Below are 21,878 nucleotides of genomic sequence, written 5' to 3' on the forward strand. Positions count from 1 at the left end.
CCCCCCCCCCCCCCCCCAGTACAGAGTCAGAATTTACACGTTTAAAATGTGACATGAGGCTTTCATTCTAATTAGCATAGAGGAATAAAAGTTTGCTTTAGAAGAGAAGGGTCCTCTTGCTATGTTTGTTTGTTGTTTGCGTTGGTTGTTAAGGCTTGTATATAAGTATCTGAATCTGGTCAGTCTCATCCCCTCCTCACATTCCTCTGCTCAGCTACTTCTCATCCCATGAATTTCAGAGATGGAGGGTCTGGAAGAGAGTGGGAAAGAGGCTGGAACTGGGCAGGACACAGGCCTGGCGGAGTTAAAAGCCAGAGAGGCTGACATGAATTCAAGTGAATTATTCAGCATAGCAAAGCAAAGTGGTTTGGGGCTGGAAGAAGGGGAAGCTGAAGTCTACCAGAAATGCCGTAGGGATTTGGGATGGGGGCTTGTGGGCTCTTGAATGGTGAGTCTGCTGTAGTGCATCAGTGCTGCGGGTATCTGTGCTGAGTGACATCTCTCGATGAGAGCTGAATCCTGCAAAACCTTACCAGAGGCAGTGAGCTGGTTGTGTTGTATTGCAAGGACTCCGAGATACCACTTCATTTTCTTGTTCTGTTGGTCTTCCCTCTAAATCACTTCAAACTGTGATTGTTTAAAAGGATATTACTGTGTTTGAGTTGAATGTGTTCATGTTCTCTGGCCTCGTACTTCAGAGTGCACAGTTTCATATGCCATGTAGGAGCCTGTCAGTAGCCAGCACTTATATAATAACTGTAATTACTTTAAAATAATATTTCAGAAATAAAAGTGGATTGACAGTTGCTTGTAAAATCAAGTAAGAACATTGTGGTTCCCAGGTATTTCTAGGAGAGTTTTCCAGGCATGGGATATGACTGTGTGGCTTTTTCAGGGTAGTAGGCAGTATCCTGGAATTTCAGGAAAAGTGTCCTCTAAATTCCGCAAAATTTTCTGTAGATGCATTTGCAGTTATTGGTATGGTTTCAGGGAGAAATGGATGTAGGTTAACAACATTGATTTGTGTGGGAGTTGTTGTTTGGAATTTTTGAAGTCTGTGTGAAAGGAAACTTGCTTATAGTATCTAAACGTAATTTATATATAAAACCAGATTGATTTTTCAGTTGCTTGATCCAGACCAAATTAAAATAAATTACTATACTTGTATTGATTGATGTAATGTATCAGAGCTAAAAATATTCCTCTTTTTTTTTTTCATGTACAGAAAAGATGAAAAGGAGTATGCACTGAAGCAAATTGAAGGTACAGGGATATCCATGTCGGCCTGTAGAGAGATTGCAGTAAGTGTACATAAATGAAAGTATTTTTACTAACATTATTATTCACAGATATTTTATTTTCTCTGAATTAAGTAACATAAAGATTATATAAATGTTTTCTTTAATGTGTGTAAGCATGAAAGTTATTAAAAAATGAGCTTTTCTTAATATGCTTTCTAAATAATATGTTGGGGTTTTTTCAGTGGAAGGAGGTGTTCTTGCTAGGTAGTAGTAATGCCTCATTCTGGTATAATTTTGTTTTGTCTGCTTTTGTGTGTTGAGAGGGAAATACATGTGCACCTTTTAATGAAGATTTATTTCAAAAAGGGATGTTTTGAAAATGACTTGAAGGAAAAAGGTTCTGAAAGATAACAACTGCTTGCTAATAATGTATTTTATTTCAGACTAATGGTAGCTTACTCTTCTTTAGTACCTGAGAACAGATTGTTCTCTTCATTCTTTATTTGTTTTCCTAAGTACAGAGAAATTTCATAGCAAAATAAAAAACAACTTTAATTGTATTTTTATTACATGTGTCGTAAGGGAAAAGATGGATTCAGAAATTACACACTTTTGAGCACAGTAGTGCCCATCATTCCTTCAAAGCTGGTAAAAATTAGGTGTTTGTGTAAGAAGGTAGAATTTAAATGTTTATTTTATGAATGATAATATGCAGTAGTGTCAAAATGCTGGATAGTGAGTAAAAAAACATCTTGTAATGCAAGAATTTCTTGCATTGCAAAAGAAGTGCACTTGCTTGACTAAATATTTACCTTGATTTAATGCTGTGACTATGCTGAGGGCTGTTGAAATATGTTAGTGTTGTGCCTAAAGCTTTTTCTAATCCAGCAGTGTTACATTGAAATACAGCAATCAGGTGTGCAATGCGGTGTGAGCCATTAGAAGCTCATGATGTTCATGACCTGAACAAACCACCGTATTGCGTTTAGCATAGTGCCCCCAGTAATTCTGTATGAAGAGACTTAGCAGATAAAACTACTATCCTTTTAAAGTGCTTGTCACTATAAGGTCAAGGTCACTCATGGATTTGAGAGGTGGCTGCGCTGCTGTCAGTCACTTTACACAGGATCTACCAGTGCCCTTTTTGCTAATACTTCTGCCTTTGGAGGAAATAAGAAAGCCCTTTTTAACATCAGTACTAGATTATATTCTTCTTACTATAAAGTCAGCTTTGGCAGCACTGAAGGTTTCTTTGTTTCTTTGATTCTTGTCCTTTGTTTTAAATTGTACTACTATGGAGATGTGTGGAATGGTCTGAAAGACACTTTCCTGTTGTCATAATAGCACTGTGGTATGGAGCTGGTTCTGGTCATACCTGGACACAACATCATTGGGAAGTAAAGAGTGTCAAATTAGGTTTTTTCTCTGATGATACAGCACCATTTCAGTCTTGATTTTTGGGTTGTTTCTAAATATTTTTTTTAATTTTTTTTTTTTTTTTAGTTGATAAAGCTTTGTGCAAGCTCAGTACAGCCTGGGAAAATTCACAACTATTGTGACAGTTGCTTGAATCCCCTCAGTGGTTCTTCCTGTAATTCTTCTTCAAATGATATTTTACTCTTCTTTCTCTTCTTTTTGACTTTATTGCGAAACTCTATAATCTGCAATAATGTAGCAAATCACTGTTTACCTCAGTGAAATTTCAGGTTGGTCAAATATTAGAAATGTGAAAAAGGTAAAGGTGAAATAGTTGAAAATGAAATACGAACTTTTTGTCATACAGCAGCAAGCAGAATCAAGTGCATTTTCCAATAAAGAGAAGCAGACTTATAATTAATGCATTAATAGTTAATCTTGTATTTAAAGGCTTAGATAGGTAACAAATAAGGTAATGTTTACTGATTAAATAAAGATTATCAGCCTGGAAAGAGGCCATGTTTAAATGTCCTGAGTCGTTCTTCTGATGTTTAGCCCCCCTTACAACCTCTCCCTCCTCCCCCCCAACACCAAAAAAACCCCCACACCAAACCCTCACCCATATTCTGTGGAAGCTGAGAAACTGAAAGATGCACTGATATACGTGGTTCTGTGTGTGTGTGTGTTCAGGATATTTTAATAATTCTATAACCTGAAGACACTTTACAATGTGCTCAAGAAATAAATTGCTGAAATAAAAGACACTCAGTTTTGCGGTCCAAGACCATTTTGTGTGTAGTATTGCCTCAGCAAACAGAATAAGATCTATTGGCTAACTTTCCCAAAGAGAAAAAACAGATTACTCTTCTCTTCTGATGGTACAGATCACATTGGTCTGTCTTGCCTTATGTTTTCCAAAGTTCTAAGCACTTTTTTACCACTATTGATACAAGCTCTACATGGAAGAAGCCTTACGTCAGTGAAGACATCATACAGGCAGTCATTCTTGGGGCAAGTGATGATGTCATTCTTTCAGCTGTAGGGTGATACCTGCTGAAGGAATCTGTATTTCAGCCAATTCTGTTGTACTGAGTAAGAAAATACTAGAGGGGATTTTTATATGATAAAGAATTGTAGAGAGACAGGGGAAAAAACTGGAACCAGTGATGAATGAAATGTTTTCCTTATTGCTTGAACACCAGGGTGGGATTTCTAATTCTTTTTGTAATGTGGGGGGAAAAAAATAATCCTGAATTCCTAGAGCTATTTATAGACAAAATGGCTCTAGGAATTTGTTAATTCAGTTTGCATTGTGGAAGAGAAAGAAAATATATTTTTAGTCACTAAAGCCTTAAGAAAACTCTGTTCCTTTCCAATCGGAGGTGGGACGTAAGAGCATATTCATTGCAAGGTGGTCTAAAGATGTACTGGAAGGTTGTGCAACAAAAGGGTGTGTGATTATGCTATGGGGTTTTAGGTTGAGGATAGAGATTTCTTGATGCAGAATGAACTTTCCTGTATCTCTCGATTTGAAACAGGGAAACTAAAGAGTAGAACGTAATCAAGTGTGGAGATAGGCAAGGATAATAAACTGGATTTGTAAATTATCTGACGTGTTTTGGGAAAAGGTTTCTTCAATATGCTGAAAAGGTAACTTAGCTACATTTGGGGGGAAAGGAAGACTTATTCAATTCCGTCTTTGTTTTACTTCTTGCTCCTTACTTTGTCTAACTAGCTTTCTTACAACAGCAGGTGGAGACAGAAGAAACAGACCAGAGGGTTATTATTTGTTAGGGCTGCTTTTTTTTTTCTCCTGTGAAGTGTTTTGGCCATCATCTGCTAAGAACCAATAGCTGTGATTCTGTAAAACGATTTTTTAGTATTTCTGTCCATTTAGTAGGAATAGAGCTCTGCCTTTCAGATGCATTTCTAATAAGCAGATAAGCATTTGGTAGTAATGAAATATTATGATTATAAGCTGCTTGGCAGTGAAATACAATGAAGAAACATTGGTTTGATAAGCTCAAATAAAAGTTGTAAGTTCCTCTTGTATCCTGCCTTGCTCTTCTGAGGTTTCTGGGTCGTCACTGAAATTAGGTATGTTTTGCAGTGTTCTTGGAAAATTTTGAAGGGTCTGAGCTTTATTCCCACGTTTTTTTTGGGGGGTTTGTTTGTCACCAAATACACATTTAATCTAGTACTTAGAACAGTTCCCTGGTATAAGTTGCACATATAGATTACAAAAACATATCAATGACAAATGAAAAATTAAGTTCAGTTTTCCTCTGAAAAGCAGTCAGTGTTTCTAGTGTATTCTGGTTGTTCTCTTACTGAGGCAATTCCACATAAGTATATTAAATATAGTAGTAAAAGTGTCCTGGAAACCAACAAAGTATTTGTGGCAGTTACTTGTACTGTGATGAATACAGTCTTGTTCTGAAATTCTTCTTAACCTAAAAGAGGATAGTTTAAGAATGGGGGTTTTTTTAATAAGATAATTTTTCCCCCTAGAGCAGAGCCTGTGGGCTCTGCTTACACTACTAAAAGCCTCATGTGAACCAGTGACTTGAGTTAGGTCCTAGGAGGCTTTTCTGTCAACTCTTGATTCCTTCCAGCTTTTCTCCCCATCCCCAACACTGAGAACTTCCCTCTTCCAAGGATAAATTACCAACCCTACCCATCTTCTCTGTAAATTGTGATCTTAATTCTAAACTTGATTGAATTTTCCTATATAAGGTTATTTTTTATAGCTCAGCAGCCTGTTTTTTTCTGTGGGAGGAAAAAAAATTAGACTGGACTGTTACAGATGATTTAAATGGGAGGAGCGGAGCCACAGACCAGCAGCGTTTCTCTCCCAGTTATGGGTCTGGGACACACAACCATTTTAGTTGCCACATCCTGTGCCTGTGTGTGCTAGTTGCTAGTGAAGCTGCTAGAGGCTGCTCCTTCTGGGAGACCTTGAAATGCTGCCAGTACACTGTGGGACACTTGTGGGAGCATTAGTTGGCCTTTGTGTTCATACTTGCGTTTATGGGGACAGATTAAAATAATGTTAAATGAGTTACTGAAAGCTCATTTGACCGATTTACTGTGCACAGATTCTTCTCCGGTGTTTTGCCTATTGATGCAATGTATATTACAGTGTGCTAGAGGGTACAAATGTTTTGGCATCCTCAGTTTCTGAGGGCAGACAGAGTTTCAGAAGCCTTGCAGGTTAAACAATAGGTTTTTGTAACCTTTCTGTGTTTCTCAGCTCTCTTGAGCAAGGCTGTCTCACTGTATTTATGTGGGTTTTTTTCATCCCCCCTGCCTTCCTTTGCACGTTGGCAGCTCTTCTGGGGCTGCATCTCCCTCCTCTCCACTTTGGGGGTCTGTGGGGATGCGGTGCTGAAGCTGAGCCAGGGCAGTCCAGCTGGACTTAACTGTCTCTGGCTGGAAGCACGTTGTGCCTTTGCCGTCTGCTTCTCAGTAGCGTGGCACAGGGATGCTCAAGGGGGCACGCTGTGCCTTGGTGGCAGAGCTGGTAAAGCTGCTTTGCTTTTGCCCCGGTCAGGTGCCACACGTCACTTACAAGCCGCTCTCGCCTCCCTGGTTGGAAGCCGCTTAGTCAAATGAGCTAAATGTGAAGCTGCTTAATTTGAGACTATGGACCAGGCTGGCTTTATGACCCGTTTGACCTGTCTCTGCCTCTCTTAGGAATGCAAAAAAGATCAACTGTACAGGAATAATGATGATAACTTTTTAGTATTAATAAAACACTTTGAAGATTTGTAATGCCATCGACTCTCTTCAAGTACAGTTAAATAGAATTTCATAATAGGTACAAGTCCTCTGCTTGGCAATATTGACCTTTTCCTTGACCTTGACTATCGCAGCAGCTTGCACTATTTGCTGTCATGTAGAAAAATAGGTTTCTAACCTTGGTGTCTGGCTTTAAGGCGAGCTTACGTGAAACAAGGCTTTAAGAAAGTCTGTGTCCCTGAGTACATTTGCTGTAGGAGATTCCTTTTGAATGTCAGAACTTCTTTTCCCTTGCCAAGATAATATAAATGTGTAGAGTATTTGGCAATGTAAAATCTCCTCATAAATTCTCTGCTACCTAATTAGAAAAGATTGTTAGATTTTTTTTGTGGAAACTTTGAAACTCCACTCCCTCTTTCAATAGCTGGAGGTAGTGAAATCAGTGTAAGTTTAAAAAAATTTTTTTTGAAGGGTTTTTTATTAGAGAGTTAAGGCATGTGTTGGCTAGAAGTGTCTGTGCATTGTGATTTTTATAAGTATGAATCATCTGGAAAGAGGGTTTTTGGTTCAGCTACATGATAACTCATGTTTTGCATGCCATAGAAAGAATAAGAGCTCTCTAGGTTACATGGCCTAATCTTGTATAATCTGTGTAATTTAAATGCTTTTTGTGTTAGAGAGTACTTAAATTCCTGCTTTGGTTATTCTTCAAACATGTTGTGTGGACATTTTTTTTGTCTTTTTTACTTTATTGTATTTGAAAGAACAATTAATTAAATAAAAAAGTAGTAACAGGTAGCAAATCTGTGGAATAAAAAGAGATTTTGTTTTAATCAAGTTGACTTTTTTCTTATCAGCCCATAAATACACTGTAATGTTTATGAAAACAAGTTTCGCAGCTTGAAGTATAATTTTTTTGTTAAGTAATTATAGCAAAAGCAGAGCATCCTGTGAAGCAGCTAGTCAGCTCCATTGTCTGACTGCAGCTGCCTCCTTCAGCAATTTAACAACAACAACAACAAAGAGCATGCAAAGGAGAAAGGAAAAGAGAAATGCTGCATTTAGCACACCATTGCTTTCTAACTACAAAATTTGAAACTTTTTTTTTCATTCAGATGTTACTTTCCTTTTCTTGAACTGGTGTCTCAGCTCAAAGCGGGAGAGCAATACCAACAAATTATGGCAAATAGGTTAAAAGAAAAAGAAAGCTTTTTACCTCATTCTAACACAGTATGAGGCAAAGAAGCTTCTCTATGAATTTCGTACTTGACATAAGTTAGGATATAATCCAAATTCCCAGTGCAACTGACTAGGGAAAATGGGTGTTGAGTGGTGTTCAGGCTCAGTTGTTTTCACTTTGAATTTGCTGTTCACTTCAGATTCTAAATATTCTCAGAACATGCAAATACAAACCCAACAGAAATGAACCAAAAGGTGAAGCTAAGCCTCTTCAGGTTAAGCTGTAGGCAGCAATGCACTGAAAGCAAAAAGCTGCTCTATCACTCAGGTAAAGGAGAACAGAGATGCAGATAATGCAGGAAAGACACTTTTAAATACTTATTTGCCAAATTTAAATACTTCCTGCAAGACTCTGTGTGCACACACACGAACGTACACTTACATGTTTTAAAGCTTCAATTGGAAGCTTTTTCTTTTGTAAATTTTGGGTTCTTTTCTGGATTTGTATCACAAACATTTCTTTTTCTCTTCTGTTTCTTCTTGTCTCTTTCTTATTACATGTTTTCCTTATGTTCTTCCATTTGTGCTTTCCCTGTAGTCAAGTAAAATGAGTTTATACATGTTTGCAGATTATTGTGTGGAATTGTAAAATTATTTGAAAGTTATGTTGACTTTACATAACTCTAGAACATACCTTTCTCTAATTTAACATTACATGTGACTGTTTTTGATGCCTCAGACTGAGAGATGATGGCATGGGTTTTCAGATGATGGATTCTTTTTAAGTTGGGACTTCTGTCTGCAGATAAACTTATTAAATTGCCCACTTCATTCAGCAACAGGCTTACATTTTCTTCTTCAGCCTTTCACAACTCATGTAATAGCATAAGCTGTTTTTGTTGCTCTCAGCATTCCTTTGAGGTGTCAGTTGAAGGTGAGCTTGGCTTTCCTGAGAACATCCCTACTTGTTTGGGCAATGTTTCTAAACTCCTATATGGCATGTCCCTGTTGCACCCTTCTGTGTACTCCCCTTCTTGTACTGGAGCTCTGACAATCTGCTTAGCCAAGCTGGTCTCCTGATACTTGTATTCTTGAGTAGACCTGCCAGCTTTCCTGAGCTGCTTCCGTGGCCACCTACCAGTTGCTTCAATAAGCTGAAGTCTGTTCTCCTGAAGTTCCGGGTCTGTGCTGTGCTACTTACCTCCTTCACTCCTCTCAGGATCTTGAACTGTACTATTTGATGGTCACTGCAATCAAAGCTGCCTTTGTCACGTCTCCAACCAGTTCTTCATTGTTTGAGAACAGCTTTGTGCCACCATTGATATACCAGTATGTATATCAAGATTTGGTCACTGATAAGCTACAAAAGCTGCTTGGGTCGTTTGTGCCCCACTGTGTTGCCCTTTCCATGGATGTCAGGGAGGTTAAGGTCTCTCATAAGAACCAGGGGTTGTGGTTCAGAGACTTAGAGAAGACTTCATCTGATTCCCCCATCCTTATCAGGTGGTTCTTTGATGTACTCCCAGCACTGTCATCCTTACTGGTCTCTCTGCTGATCCTGACCCACGAGCTGTCTGAGGCTTCTCTGTACCCACTGAGTCTGTGAGGCAGAAATAAAATGTTATTAGTAGTGCCTAAACTGGATAAATTAATACAGAACAGAGAAGGCTGGATTGAAAATGGAATATCGGTGGAAAAATCTTTAGGCCTTGATCAAATGTTAATTAAAAAGTTAATTCTTTTCAATACGTTGTTTGGCATGAGTTTCAGCCCTGTGCACAGGCTAAGTGGATAGTGGTTTTAGTCTACAGTCATGTTTTACTCTGCAGGTTTTTGCATGTAAGTTGTAGTCAGCTTTGTTACTGAAGGCAAAATGTCATGTTACCTTCTACTAAAATGTTATTCATTGAATTTCATGATGTTAGAAGTTTCAGTGTGGTGTTTGTTTTCTTGTGAACCTCTGTGTCTATTTTTGTGGTAAGCTGAAAAATGCTTGTTTAAATACAGCTTTCCTTGTATCTTACTGATATTTTTCTTGTCTTTATGATGACTTGGTATGTTCTTGTATGGGGATTTTGAGACACAGGGAGGCTTTCCTGTTTCCAAACTGTAGTTAACAGTACAATAGTCACTAAATGGGTAGACTGGCTGTCTTTAATTCTGTGATGTGTCTTGTATGCAGGCTTACAGGTGAGGTTGTTACTATATGGAGTTTGCTTAGTTTGCATTTTGATAAGAAAGGTGTGAGCATCATAGTTTTTTTTCTCTGCTCCTTTGGCCATCCAACTGGCAAAATGCTCCTGCCTTGTAGAAAGAGCATCATGCTCACCTTTCCTATCTCATTAGCAGTGTCAGGATGCTTCCTTAAACCTGCCTGTTGGCTGGATGTAGCGCATGTACTAAATTTTGGGTATATATATATATATCTATATGTATGCTCAATGTTCTTGACCTTGAGCTTTTTCATATGCAGCCACATGAAGATACGGAAATTAGGGTAGTCCTCACAGGCTGTACTGTTTGAAAAAGTTATCAGTTTTTTGAATATGTGAACAACATATTGAAAGAAGCTATCAGTAGAAAAATTTTGATTATAGACAGCTATGAAATATGACATCTGCTGCCAGTTCTTGAAGACATTTGAGGAAGCCTCTGCCTTTTCTTTCTGTGCTGATGAACTTACTCCATCCCATGGCCCTCACAGAGTTTGTTTCTCAGCTTTCATTGTCTTTCCATATTTTCACTTGCTTATTAGATTACTCTGGTTTCTTTTATTACCTCAGTTGCCTGTTGTGCTATTTTCCTTGCTTTCTTCTCCCTTTATCTCCAGATGCCTTTAGAATTTACAAGCAATACAGTGGTTTCTGTCCACTAGCTCTGTCTTGGATCCATTTTGGTTTGACTTCTCTAAGCTTCTACTCTAAAAAAGCTTCTCATTACTGTGAGTAATGATCTGTCTCTGACCAAACTCCAAGATTTGTTGAGTATCCTCATCTGCCTTAGCATCTTTGCTCTTCAGACTAGTAATTGTTCTTTTTCTTTTGACATGTTATTTTTGTTACGTTTTAATGATTTTGTTCTTGCCTAGGTTTTATCTAGTCTGATTTTTCTGAGGATGGCTGATCCTTGCAGATTTACAGTCTATTTCTAAGTATTTATTACACTTGTGGTCTAAAAAATATTTTACTACTGCTAGATTTTCTTTTGTACTGTTTCACATCTGAAATCTACTGAACTTGTTCAAAGCCTTGTAGTCTAAATAAGGAATTCTACTGTGATTTTTAAGTTTTAATCCTTTTCAGCTATCTCCATTGTTCAGATTTTCAGTCTGAGGCCAGATGGATTATTTTATTTTTTTCCTTCTTCTAGGCATCTCAAATCCAGACCATTTTCAAGTTCGCTCTTTCTTTAGTACTTCCAGAACTCATGGGTGGCGTGTGTGGGTTTTTTTTGTTTTTGTGTTTTTTAACACTGATGGGCCTGAAAAACAGATCTATATTCCTATCCCACTGGGATTATTTTAAATGTTGTTTTTCTCCTATGAAACACTGCTGTATAAGGTGCTGCTATAGAAGCCTTCCTTTAAACCATTCAATTTCTGTTTTATCAAATTAAATGGCCTTGAAGTCCCCTCTAAAAATGCAGAATCTGTAAAACAAAACCGCACGTTTATCTTCTGTGGTTAAACATAATACTCCTGGTTACTCTAGTTAATGTTCAAAATGCCATCTACTTTCTTATCAGATATTCATATAATTATTTCTGTGTTGTTCTGCATACTAGTGGAAATATAACTTGTCAGAGCATTCCCAATAAAGCACCAGTCATGTTTGCGTTAGTAAAGTCCTAAAGTGTTCACTTCTCTCGTGTGGTCTGTGGTGAGCTGATTGCTCGCGTTTTGGTTTAATAGCCTTTTCTCCATTTCTTGCTTTGCATTTTTCTGATGCTGTTGATTTGTACTGACTCACTAACTTGAAGCTTTCAGTACATACCCAGGGCATGATTGCTGCTGCATGTGCAAAACAAAATGCATGAGAGCCATAGGTGTTCTCCTACAGAAGTTTTCTCCCCTGAAACAGGGACAGCATATACATTTAAGGTGAGACAGTGCTGCTCTTCTCACAGCCAGGGAGAAGGGAAGAAAGTGAAGGAGGAGGGAAAGTAGTTTAGGCTGTTGTCAGAAGGAAGATGAAGTGAGGTGAATTTGGGGGGATAGTTGAGTGGTGGTGATTGTTTTGCAGCCTGTTCTGCCCCATTGAGCTCTCTTCTCCTTTCCAAGTGCTTGATCCTTAGGTTTCACAAATCATTTGAGCTTCCATGTTCATTGGTCCTCCATCACATGCACACAGGGGAAAAAAAATAATCTATCCATCTAACTAAAACACACAGAAGAGATTGTAATCTGGTACACTTTATTGTTGTTAATATTTCACCAATATTTATAAAATTGTGTTGAGTTTGCTAAGGCAACAAAAGACATCTTCCAAAGGTGAATCTGCTGCCACTCTCCTTAATTTGGCTGGAGGGCACTAGTGAGTGCTGGTGTGGGATGAGTCCTTGTAGCATGTGAATATCTCCAGTAATCCAGGGACCTGGTGGTGAAGGTGACTGCTTCTGGACTGTGTTCAAGGGGACACAGCTGAGATTTCTAGATTTGGTAGGACTTGCTCTCGGAGTACTGGTAAGCCACAGCATTTCCAGCTTGACAACTTGGCAGTCATGGTGATGGAAACTGTCCAGATACAAAGCCCCAAAGTGACTGTTGCTTGGCCAAAGGACAGTAACACAGCTGTTACTTTTAATGCATGTGAAAGTGGGCCTGAGTTTATATGATCTGATAAATACAGGCTTAATGTTAAAAAGTCACGGCATTTGGTTGCATTAATGGCGATAAGGGAGCGGTGGGGAGAACGAGCACGAAGTGTGACTTAATTTGATATTGCCCTTTTATAGTGCGTGATGCTCAGAAGGATTCTGTTGTCTAGGTAACAGGGTCTGTACTTCATTTCTTAAGAAAGATGGAACAGATGTTCTTGCAAGAAGCAACCAATTATCACCAGTGAGAATACTGGCAGTATTTAAACTAATTGCTCTGTTGTTGCATACAGTCCAATTCATATGCTATGAATAGTAAAGAAAATTTAAAGGAATGAATCTTCTTTGTGTTGCTTTTCCTGAATGAGGTTTTTGAAAAATATTTGCGGTTTATAAAATAGCAGTCATCAGTGTGTATTTTCACACTTCCATTTTATCTTTATATTTTCTTCAATATCATTCAGTCTTTTTATTTGGTATTTGTAATGTCTCTTTCATGATCATTGAGTCCCATTGCTCCATCAAATCTGTGTTATATCACATGAATTTGTTTGTTTAAAATACCTAAAAATCTGAAGAGTGAAAGGATGCTCCCAGTGGAATAAGAGACTGAGGGACCTTTATAAGTCATGTAGATCTGTTCTGAGATTTTATTTTTTGGTGGCAAAATTCAGGCACAGCTACTCAGATAGGGACTGTGCCATAAAAGGCTGGGCCAAAAGGGAAGCCATGTACAGGTGTATATACATGAAACCCTGCTATGTGCTGCTTAGGTGGGAACGTAGCATGTGTGTGGTGGAATAAGCACGTGGTGATAGTGGCAAGAAAGAGAAGAGCTGAAAGGGACAGTGGAACAAGAAACGCCTGAGAGCTATCACTGCAGCACTCATCAGCAACGTGCCTTGGTTTTATGGAAGGTTGTGCTAAAGCAACTTCACGTATGAATTAAAGTATTTATTTTGCTTATGGATATTGCTTTGTCTTTCTGCGAGATTATTGTAGTCTTTACAGCGTAGGATATGCTCATGTCCTCTATAAGAGATTTGGGGGTGAGATGGGTGTATGTTTTTATACCTTTGGGTTAGAACGTGATGCTGAATATTAAGTAAGAAGAGAGGGCATTGGGACCAGATTGTCAGGATGCTGTTAGTGGCCTAAGCAAAGCTAAGCCTTAACCATTATGCATTTTAACAAAACATCTGGCCCCTTGCCTGAACTTTTCCATGCTTCTTGCCAAATATAAAAGGTCTATTCTATGTTTTTGAGGTAGGGCATTGCAAAAACATGTTTTCTCTCTTGGCAATAATAGGATAAAGGAAGAATCCTTGACCTACTCTTTTTTTTTTTTATCAGCTCCAATAAAGGACGTGCTGTTTTGACTTCTATCTAACTGTGGAAAATGTCATAATGAGTGGAAATAAAGTGCATGTTGCACTTCTTAGATTATTTGGCTGAGTTATCCTATTGTATAGTAGTGACATGTTGATTGGGACAAAATGTCTTATTACATTTGGTTATTTCAATAACCATTGTAAAATATTTGCGGTCTGAGTAGGAAAAAAATATGATTTGTTGGGTTTTTTTAATCCTCTTTACCAGGCTACTTGCATGTAACTTCTAATCTTCTGCTTGTCATCCTTCCTTTGACTCTGGCTCCTGACTCTTTCTGTGAACTCTTCTGTGTTCATCCTCTGTAATTTAATGCAGATGATGCATCTGGTTGCATGGCTGTATGTATTAGCTTGTGTTGCCTCTTCAGTCAGGGACAAGACTACTTAGATGTTCATGTTCGCTAACAGAACTGCTTTTTTGTTGTCCTTGTCAAATGCTATTGTCTCTCAAATTCCTATTCTAAACCTTTTCTTTGACATATAGCTTCTTCTTTTCTGTTGCTTAGACTTCCTTATGATATCTGATGTGTAAGTATTCATGACTTCTCATATCCCTTTGTTCCTGCTTGCTTTTCTTCTGTTGATAAACTTCTTGATTCTTCTTGTGTTTCCCTATTCTACCAGAGAGCCTGTCAGCAGCAATATTTACTACTTTTGCTGCTTCTTTTATACGCTAGGGTGCTTATAATAAAATCTTACAATCATCATCTGCAGATTTTTTCACCCACCTTCATGAACGTTTTCTGTTTTTACAGTTTATTGTATCACATATTGTCAGTCCCAGGTTCTTTTCACCACCCTTGACATACACTTTGAGCCCTCTTTTTCTGCCTTCCCTTTTCATACACATCTGACTGATTTTATTCCTGAAGGCTGTGCTGAAAGAAAAATAGAATTTGACAGGTACTATATATTTTTCCATTTTCTATCCTGAAAATACAAACTACTTCCTTATGCCCCTTTTCTCTGCAGTGGCTCCATTCCCTTGTGCCTCGTTTTCTCTTCTTTCTGACCTGTTTGTCACACAGACATTAGCCTGCCGTCTTAGGAAACCTCACTTTCATGGGAACTAATGCTTAGCGGAAGAGAAGACGGAGGGCACGTTTGCCAGAGGGTTGCTGGGGCTCTTGACTTTGTGCCAAGGTTAGGAGTGGTGTTTGCTGTGTTGGACACTTTGCTGTGCCTCTCTTCCCCCTTGGCATTTTCTATATTTGCCCTTTGCTTTCCCCTCCACTGGTCTTTTTGCCTCAGTCTTGTTTTTCCTACCTTGTTCATTCCTTTTTTTTCTACTCTGTCCCATTTCCTACTCTTTGCCTCACCAACACCATTTTTTGCCTCTTCAGCTTTGCTAGTGCCCCCTGCTTTTTTTTTTTCCCCCTCCTCCCTTCTGTTTCCACAGCCAGCCATGTTCCTCACCACTGATACACTATGGTAGTCCGTGTATACTGCTCCCTTTGTCTGGTCTCTTCTCTAGTGTCCTTTTCCAAGGGCTTGTGTGTGTCTCTCACTGCTGATTCCAGCTCCACCATTCCTCCTGCTCCCAATGTTGATGAGCAGAGCAGCCAGTAAGCTGCAGCCCATGTCCCTCTCCTCCTGCTGGCTGCCACACTCCTTTCCTTCTACCTTGGGTGGTTCTTCTGATCAACCCTTCCTTCACCTTCTTCCTACCTCCCCTCTTTCTGAAGTCCCTTGCCCCAGAAAAAGTCAGCCTTCTCCCCAGGGACTGAATTAAGTGGGAGAAAAGTGGGGGAAACTTTCTGCTTTGTTTTAGTGCCAGAGCTGTCTCTAACATGCGTCATTTAACAGCTCTAAAGGTCTCATAAGTCCGTTTCTACAGACTATGCACAAATAACATTCTTTCCCCAAGGGAAAGTGAAGCATCAGATGGCAGTTTGATGATACAAAATTGCTTAGCCTGGTTTCGTTCCTTTGCTAACCTGTGCAGAAGTGCAAAACATCTCATAATACTGAGTAGCTTGTGTGATAAAATTATGTTTGCGTCTATCAGCGTTGAATTTTAATGTAGTGGAAATGGGAGGGAAACAACCCAAGGTATTTACAGGCAGCGGTGGCTTCTTGAACGATCATTATTGTGGCGCAAGTTGAGACTAGGGGGAGAATCTCTGAATCTTCATCACTATTCTTCTGGAAACAACTCCAAGTTCAGGAGCAATCAGAAAGGCAAATTCAAAGTCACTAGAATGACTTTAAAGTGAATTTCTGAAGTGAAGACCTGGGAACAAACCAGACTCGGATCAATCTCATGAATCTCTGGTGCATTCAGATGTCGAGTGTCTGTGTGCCGTCCTGATCCCTTCCCACCTCAGAAAGGATACAGTAGCACTAGAAAAGGTAAAGAGAAGGGAAGTCAAGAAAGTTGGTGATACAAAACTGCTTCCATATGAACAGAAACAACATAGGATAGGAATCTGTGAGTTGGAAGAGGGGCAAGCTGGAGGAAGATGCGGGAGGACTAAAATCACAGACTTATATAGGAAAGTAAATTAGGGAATTGTTATTCAGTGTTTATCAGAACAGAGGAGCTAGGGCAACTGCAGGAAGATAGCTAATCTCTCCCCAATACAACTTAAGTTTGAAAAACAGCTCCTCATCTTGTACACATCAGGGATAGGACTAAATTGGGGAAGAGGAATGTGGTTGGGGGCTAATAGAGCAAATGCACAAAACCGGCAAAGGGCCTTGATTTAAACTGGCTCTTAAGACCCTCATCTGGTGGCTTGCTGGAAGCAAACCGCACAAACTATGGAAGACTTGTGCTGTCTGTGCTGCTTTGTGTTCTTTTCGTCAGCATTTGCCTCAGCTACGTGAGAGGCAGGGTAGTAAGCAGTCTTAAGTGATTCTTGAGTCTGAATCAAGTACAGCAGCTCTTGCTTCTGATTGTTCCCATAAAGCATGAAGCCATTTACAAGAACACCACTGAGTACAAAACATGTAAGAGCTGCTGTATTTTTTTTTCCAAGTAGTCTGAGATTGTTATTCTAGAAGGAATTCTGTCATTTTGGTTAGGATTATAAAAATGCTCTTTGCTAAATGAGATATACCAGGTCTGGAGGAATTCTGTTGTAGGTCTTGAGAGTGCCTTCCCGTTCTCCTTTCTGCATAGTATCTGGGACAGTATCTGCATTCAGTTCTTGGGGAAAAAAGTCTAATAGTGAGTGTTCATGGTATGTTGTTTTCAGGGCCATGTGGCTTTTGCTGACTTGGGCAAAAAGTCTGTTCAGGACCCATTCGCTTTCAGTAAAAGTTACTTTAGAGAAAGATTATATTCAATGGATGGTTAAATGCAGAATGCCACATGCCTAACCTCTCATGGTGGTAAATATTAATCAGTTTCTACTAGTTACTAGTTTCTTCATCTTATTACCTACTGTTGTTTCAAAACCTTTCTTACAACACTGATGTTGTTCTAAGTCCTTATAGATTGCCATAACTGCATATTTGCTATACTTGTTTATATTTGCATCTCTTGGCTCACCATATTTTGTGAATTACATTAAGCCATTTTTTGAGCCTTCCCAAACTGTATCAGTCCTTATTGGGGGAAATACTGATTTTGCTGCATTCATTGCCTTATTGAAGAACTTTTCATATTTAACTGAAGAATGAGGAAATAGCAGGCTTTAGATTTCAAACTGCCTTTTTTTTTTTTTGTTTTAAATCCAGTTGCAGTCTGATCCTAAGAGTATGAGAGGAATCTTGTGGTAGGCGTTTAATGACTTGGGAGACCGCCAATGAATATCTTGTTTTAGCTTGCTTCACACATTAGGTTTGTCTAATGCGTGGCTAAAAAGATTGCAGAAAATTTGGGTAAAAAGTGAAAACCTATGAACAAAAGCTGAACAAATTTAATAGGTAGTTGTGTTAATAAACGCTAAGAATGATCTAGCTGTGTGCCTCCAGAGTGAAATGCTGAATTTATTGTAAGTCACAGAATCATAGAATACCAGGTTAAAAGGGACCTCATGGATCATCTGGTCCAATCTTTCTTGGCACAAGCTCAGTCTAGACAAGAAGGTCCAGCACCCTGTCCTGATCCTGATCCTGGCTGAATCTTAAAAGTGTCCAATGATGGGAGATCCACCACTTCCCTGGGGGGAGAGTATTCCAATGGCTGAATTGTGAATTTTTTTCCTCTTGTGTCCAATCAGAATCTCCCCAGGATTGACTTGTACCCATTAGCCCTCATCTTTTCCATGCAACTCCTCATAAAACGGAGTCTCCATCTTCTTTGTAGCCATCCTTTAAATACTGAAACACGATGATAAGACCTCCCCTAAGCCTTCTTTTGTCAAGGCTGGACAAATCCAGCTCTCTCAGCCTTTTCTCATTTTTTCTGGACCCTCTCCAGCCTGTCCACATAATTTTTTGTATAGTGGGAACTAAAACTGAACACAGCGTTCCGGGTGTGGCTGAGCAGAGTGAGATAATGACTTTTTAATCTCTGCTGGTGATACCCTTGTTGATGCAACCCAGCATCTTGTTGCCTTGCTTTGCCACAGAAGCACACTGTTCACTCATACTGGCCTTGTTGTCCACCAGGACCCCTAGAGTCCCTTTCCACAGAGCTGCTCCCCAGCCCGGTGGATCCCAGCCCCTGCTGCCCTCCCAGATTGTTTTCCCAGGTGCAAGACCTCACATTAGATAACTAAAAGCTCTGAAAGAGTAATATTTTTAAATTAATCCTATTCTGAAACAGTATACAAGAAACCCGATTGTAAAACTGTGCAAAACTTTTATTGTTTCAAACAGATCCGAGTTAATGAAAGGAAGTTAACAAAAAAATACTCACATTCTCTCCTCCAGTCTGCAGGCCCATTTCTCAATTGCAGCGTGGTGTTAGACTCAATTTATACTTGCAACTTTAGGTTTGTCTATTAGCTTGTTTAACTAGAGGTAAGACATTAAAGCAGATCAGTTGAAGTACATCAAACTTTAATGGATGCTGTCATTCAGAACTAAAGCAGCTTTAACTTGATTCCCATAAGGAACAGAGGTTTAATGTGCCTAATATGTTTTGAATTCATACCTCTGATTTGATTTAATTTTCCGTTTAAAGAAGACTTGAACTATAAATTATATATCTAAACTCCTGCCTCCTAGTCTGGAGTAAGTAGAATGAGTACATATGAAGAATAATCGTTAGGGGTTTTTTCTTTCTTTTCTTTTTCTCTCTCTTTAACTGTAAGACAGTAATTTTTTCTTTTAATCCTGAAATATGAAAATACATACAATTTATGCCACGTGGTACTGTTGCTGAAAATGTAGTCCTATTTACAATATTATATTATTCATCCTGAAAAATCTACTATTTCTTCAATTAAGCATCATGGAAACAGGACCTAACAGAATTGTATCCTGACTGGAGGTGGTTGTTGTGTTGGTGAATCATCCATCAGTACTTGATCCATACTGGGGCATAGGCACTTGATTTAATTTCTTTTCAGCTTCTTAGAGCATTGGCTTAAGCTGACTGCATGTTAGCTGGTACCTGATTTGTCGCAAAACCTGTAAGTACAAAGTTAAGCCATCATAATTTTTTCTTCAGCTTTGAATCACAGGAGGGTGTTGGATTAATACTATGTATTATGAGATGAGTGTCCTTTTAATATGCTGTTGGAAACTCTAAATTATCATTAGACTACTGCCTAATTGTAACACTTGACTTATATGCCTCTGCATTTTTGTATCTGAGAAATAACTGCATGCAAGTTGAGGTCTTGGATGTGACCATACTCAGCAGCAGCATATTCTTCAGCCTTGACTAATACACCAGGTTCTTTCCAAAGCAGGGGTAAAGTTAAATTCTGGAGTTGGATTTGTAACATTCAGCATACGCAGTTGAGAAGCTGTGTAGGATTTAAGTTACACGGTGTATGCAACGTTTCTTGGCCCTTTCCAGGGCTGGGATACCTTCCTTCAAGCTGCAGGGAGTCACCCCTATTTACTTGGAATATTGTCATGAAGTCTTATGCGCTTGAGCTATGTCCTTTCAGGCACCGTGCCCCTGCCATCCAGCAGGTCAGAGCAGTAGAGAAAATGACTGAAGCCAGGTTTGCTGCTTGGTGGGGGTGCTTTGGTTATTGAGCTGTCAGATTAAGAGGGCATGCTGGCAGCCACCCAGCCAATTCAAGAGCCGAATCTGCTGTCTGTCAGCTGAGAGAACCCCTCGCGGTTTGAATTTTACAGGTGATTTTGGATCTTGGGTATAGGTGCGAGAGGGTGTTGAGCAGTTAAGCATCATCAAGCTTGATGTGCTCAGGGTCTATATAGAAGCAAAACCAGGACATTTTCATATCATATGATAGTGAACTTCAGGATCTAAAACAGAAGCGCAGAACTGCGCTTTTCTCTGAGTCCAACAGAGAACCAATTTACCAAGGTGGAAGACAGGTCATTGTCACTAGTATGATACAAGAAGTTGTTGGATGGAAGTTTTTTAAAGATCTACATATTATTTTTGCAGTAATTGTCAAATAACTTGTATTATAATTTTTTTGGAGTAGTTTGCAATGTATAAACTGTGGAAAATGGAAGGTTATCTCAAAAAAGAAAACTCAATTTAATAATAAAAACATTAATCAAAAAGTCAGGTAGAGGAGATAGTAAATTTCAGGGATAAAGGGAAAAACAGGTTGTAAAAATATTTTCTATGGGGATTCTTTTCAGGATAACATTGCAATCACCATCCCATCCTTTACATAGGTTAGAAATTTATTACCTCTTGAGAGATGCATCACTATAGTGCTATAATTAATTATGTTGTGGTTGGAAAAACATACTTTTGGTCATTCATTTGTTAAAATACTGTTCCTCTTACTCTGGTTCATATAACATGGACCTTTCTGAAGTCTTTTTGAGAGGAAAACCTACTTTTAAAAATGCGTGATCAGAATTGATGTCTGGTCTTTTTTTTATGCCTTTCTACAAGGGTTTTGGAAAACTTCAGTTGCTGTTGCTGTTTATTTTCTGTGAGATACTGTGCAGGAACAAGGTGGTAACCGGTTGCCATGAAATCAGAAATGTGCAGAAATGTTAGAATAATCACTGCAAAGAAAAATCTAGTTTCAGTTTAAAGACCTAGACTGAATGTGTAGGTTTGTGGAAGTACGTGACGCTGCTTCTTAATTTTAAAGATTTATCAGCAAAGTGGTGTGTCGTATGTGTGTCCTGCCCCATTGTAAAGGCTGTTCTAAAATAGCTTTAGGTTTAACAGTCTTTGTTAGTTTGATGGGAAATTTCTTTATCTTCTCAGTAACAGAAGAGATGTCTTTTCTAGTCAATCAAGAAGTGAATTCAGTGTATCTTAAAATCTTCAGAAATGGCAAACATTCCATATTGCTTCTTAGCAGGTTACTTTCTATAGGTGTTTTCAATTTACTTGTTTGTGTTATCTAAGTGGATGAATGTTCTTTTATTGTGGGCCAAGTAAAGAGCAAAATCTCTGTAGGGAGAGATAAAGCTTAAACTTTTTGATACATTTCAACTGGGAGGAAAATGGCTATTGTTAAATCTGCCAGAGTGACCAAATTTGACTACAGAGAGGCCCGTAAGAGAAGAGAGAGTAGAGAATGTTATCATCCTAAAGGAAATAAGGTTTCCTTTAGGAAGATGCAGAAATTCAATAATAATTCAGAGGTATTGTATAGGAAAGATACGAAAATAAATTATATATCTAATATGTGCACTAGAACGAGGTTGATACTGTATGATCTTAACATTGGCATTTCATTATATAGTTTTCTTGTTTTGGAAGTAATTTTACAATAGTTCTTTCTTACTGTTTAAAAGTTCATGCCATGATATACCATATTGGTAACTATGAAATTGGAAGAATCATTATACTTGTATTTCTGCCTACGTTCTTCAAGAAAAATGCTAAAGTTACTTAATTTTCTTTTGCTGGGAACCTCAAGAATTAAAAATGCAGCTACCCTAGTTTCTATTCCTTGATTTTAGTTAAAATATAATACTTTTGAAAAGTCTTTTGCCAAGCTTTTGTTTCAGAATAATAATGCTATTTAGCAATGCCAGACCATTTTCAGCTCCCGAAATGAAAATATTTATAGAATAAATA

The 21,878-nt window shown here is 38.6% G+C and overlaps 1 protein-coding gene across 2 annotated transcripts in view; it reads left to right on the forward strand.

Annotated features, from left to right (window-relative positions):
* The window catches only part of CDK19 (cyclin-dependent kinase 19), a 117,907-nt gene that overhangs the window by 16,509 nt on the left and 79,520 nt on the right, over nucleotides 1–21,878 (forward strand). Inside the window, exon 2 of one of the 2 annotated variants that reach the window (XM_014964657.1) lies at nucleotides 1,226–1,301. In XM_014964657.1, the coding sequence (XP_014820143.1) occupies nucleotides 1,278–1,301 (24 nt within the window). In that variant the 5' untranslated portion in view covers nucleotides 1,226–1,277. Of the gene's footprint in view, nucleotides 1–819; nucleotides 1,302–21,878 lie in introns of those variants that run through there. The other variant, XM_014964656.1, reaches the window with a different exon arrangement.

Source organism: Calidris pugnax, unplaced genomic scaffold, assembly GCF_001431845.1.
Source record: "Calidris pugnax isolate Ruff unplaced genomic scaffold, ASM143184v1 scaffold219, whole genome shotgun sequence".
Lineage (NCBI taxonomy): Eukaryota > Metazoa > Chordata > Aves > Charadriiformes > Scolopacidae > Calidris > Calidris pugnax.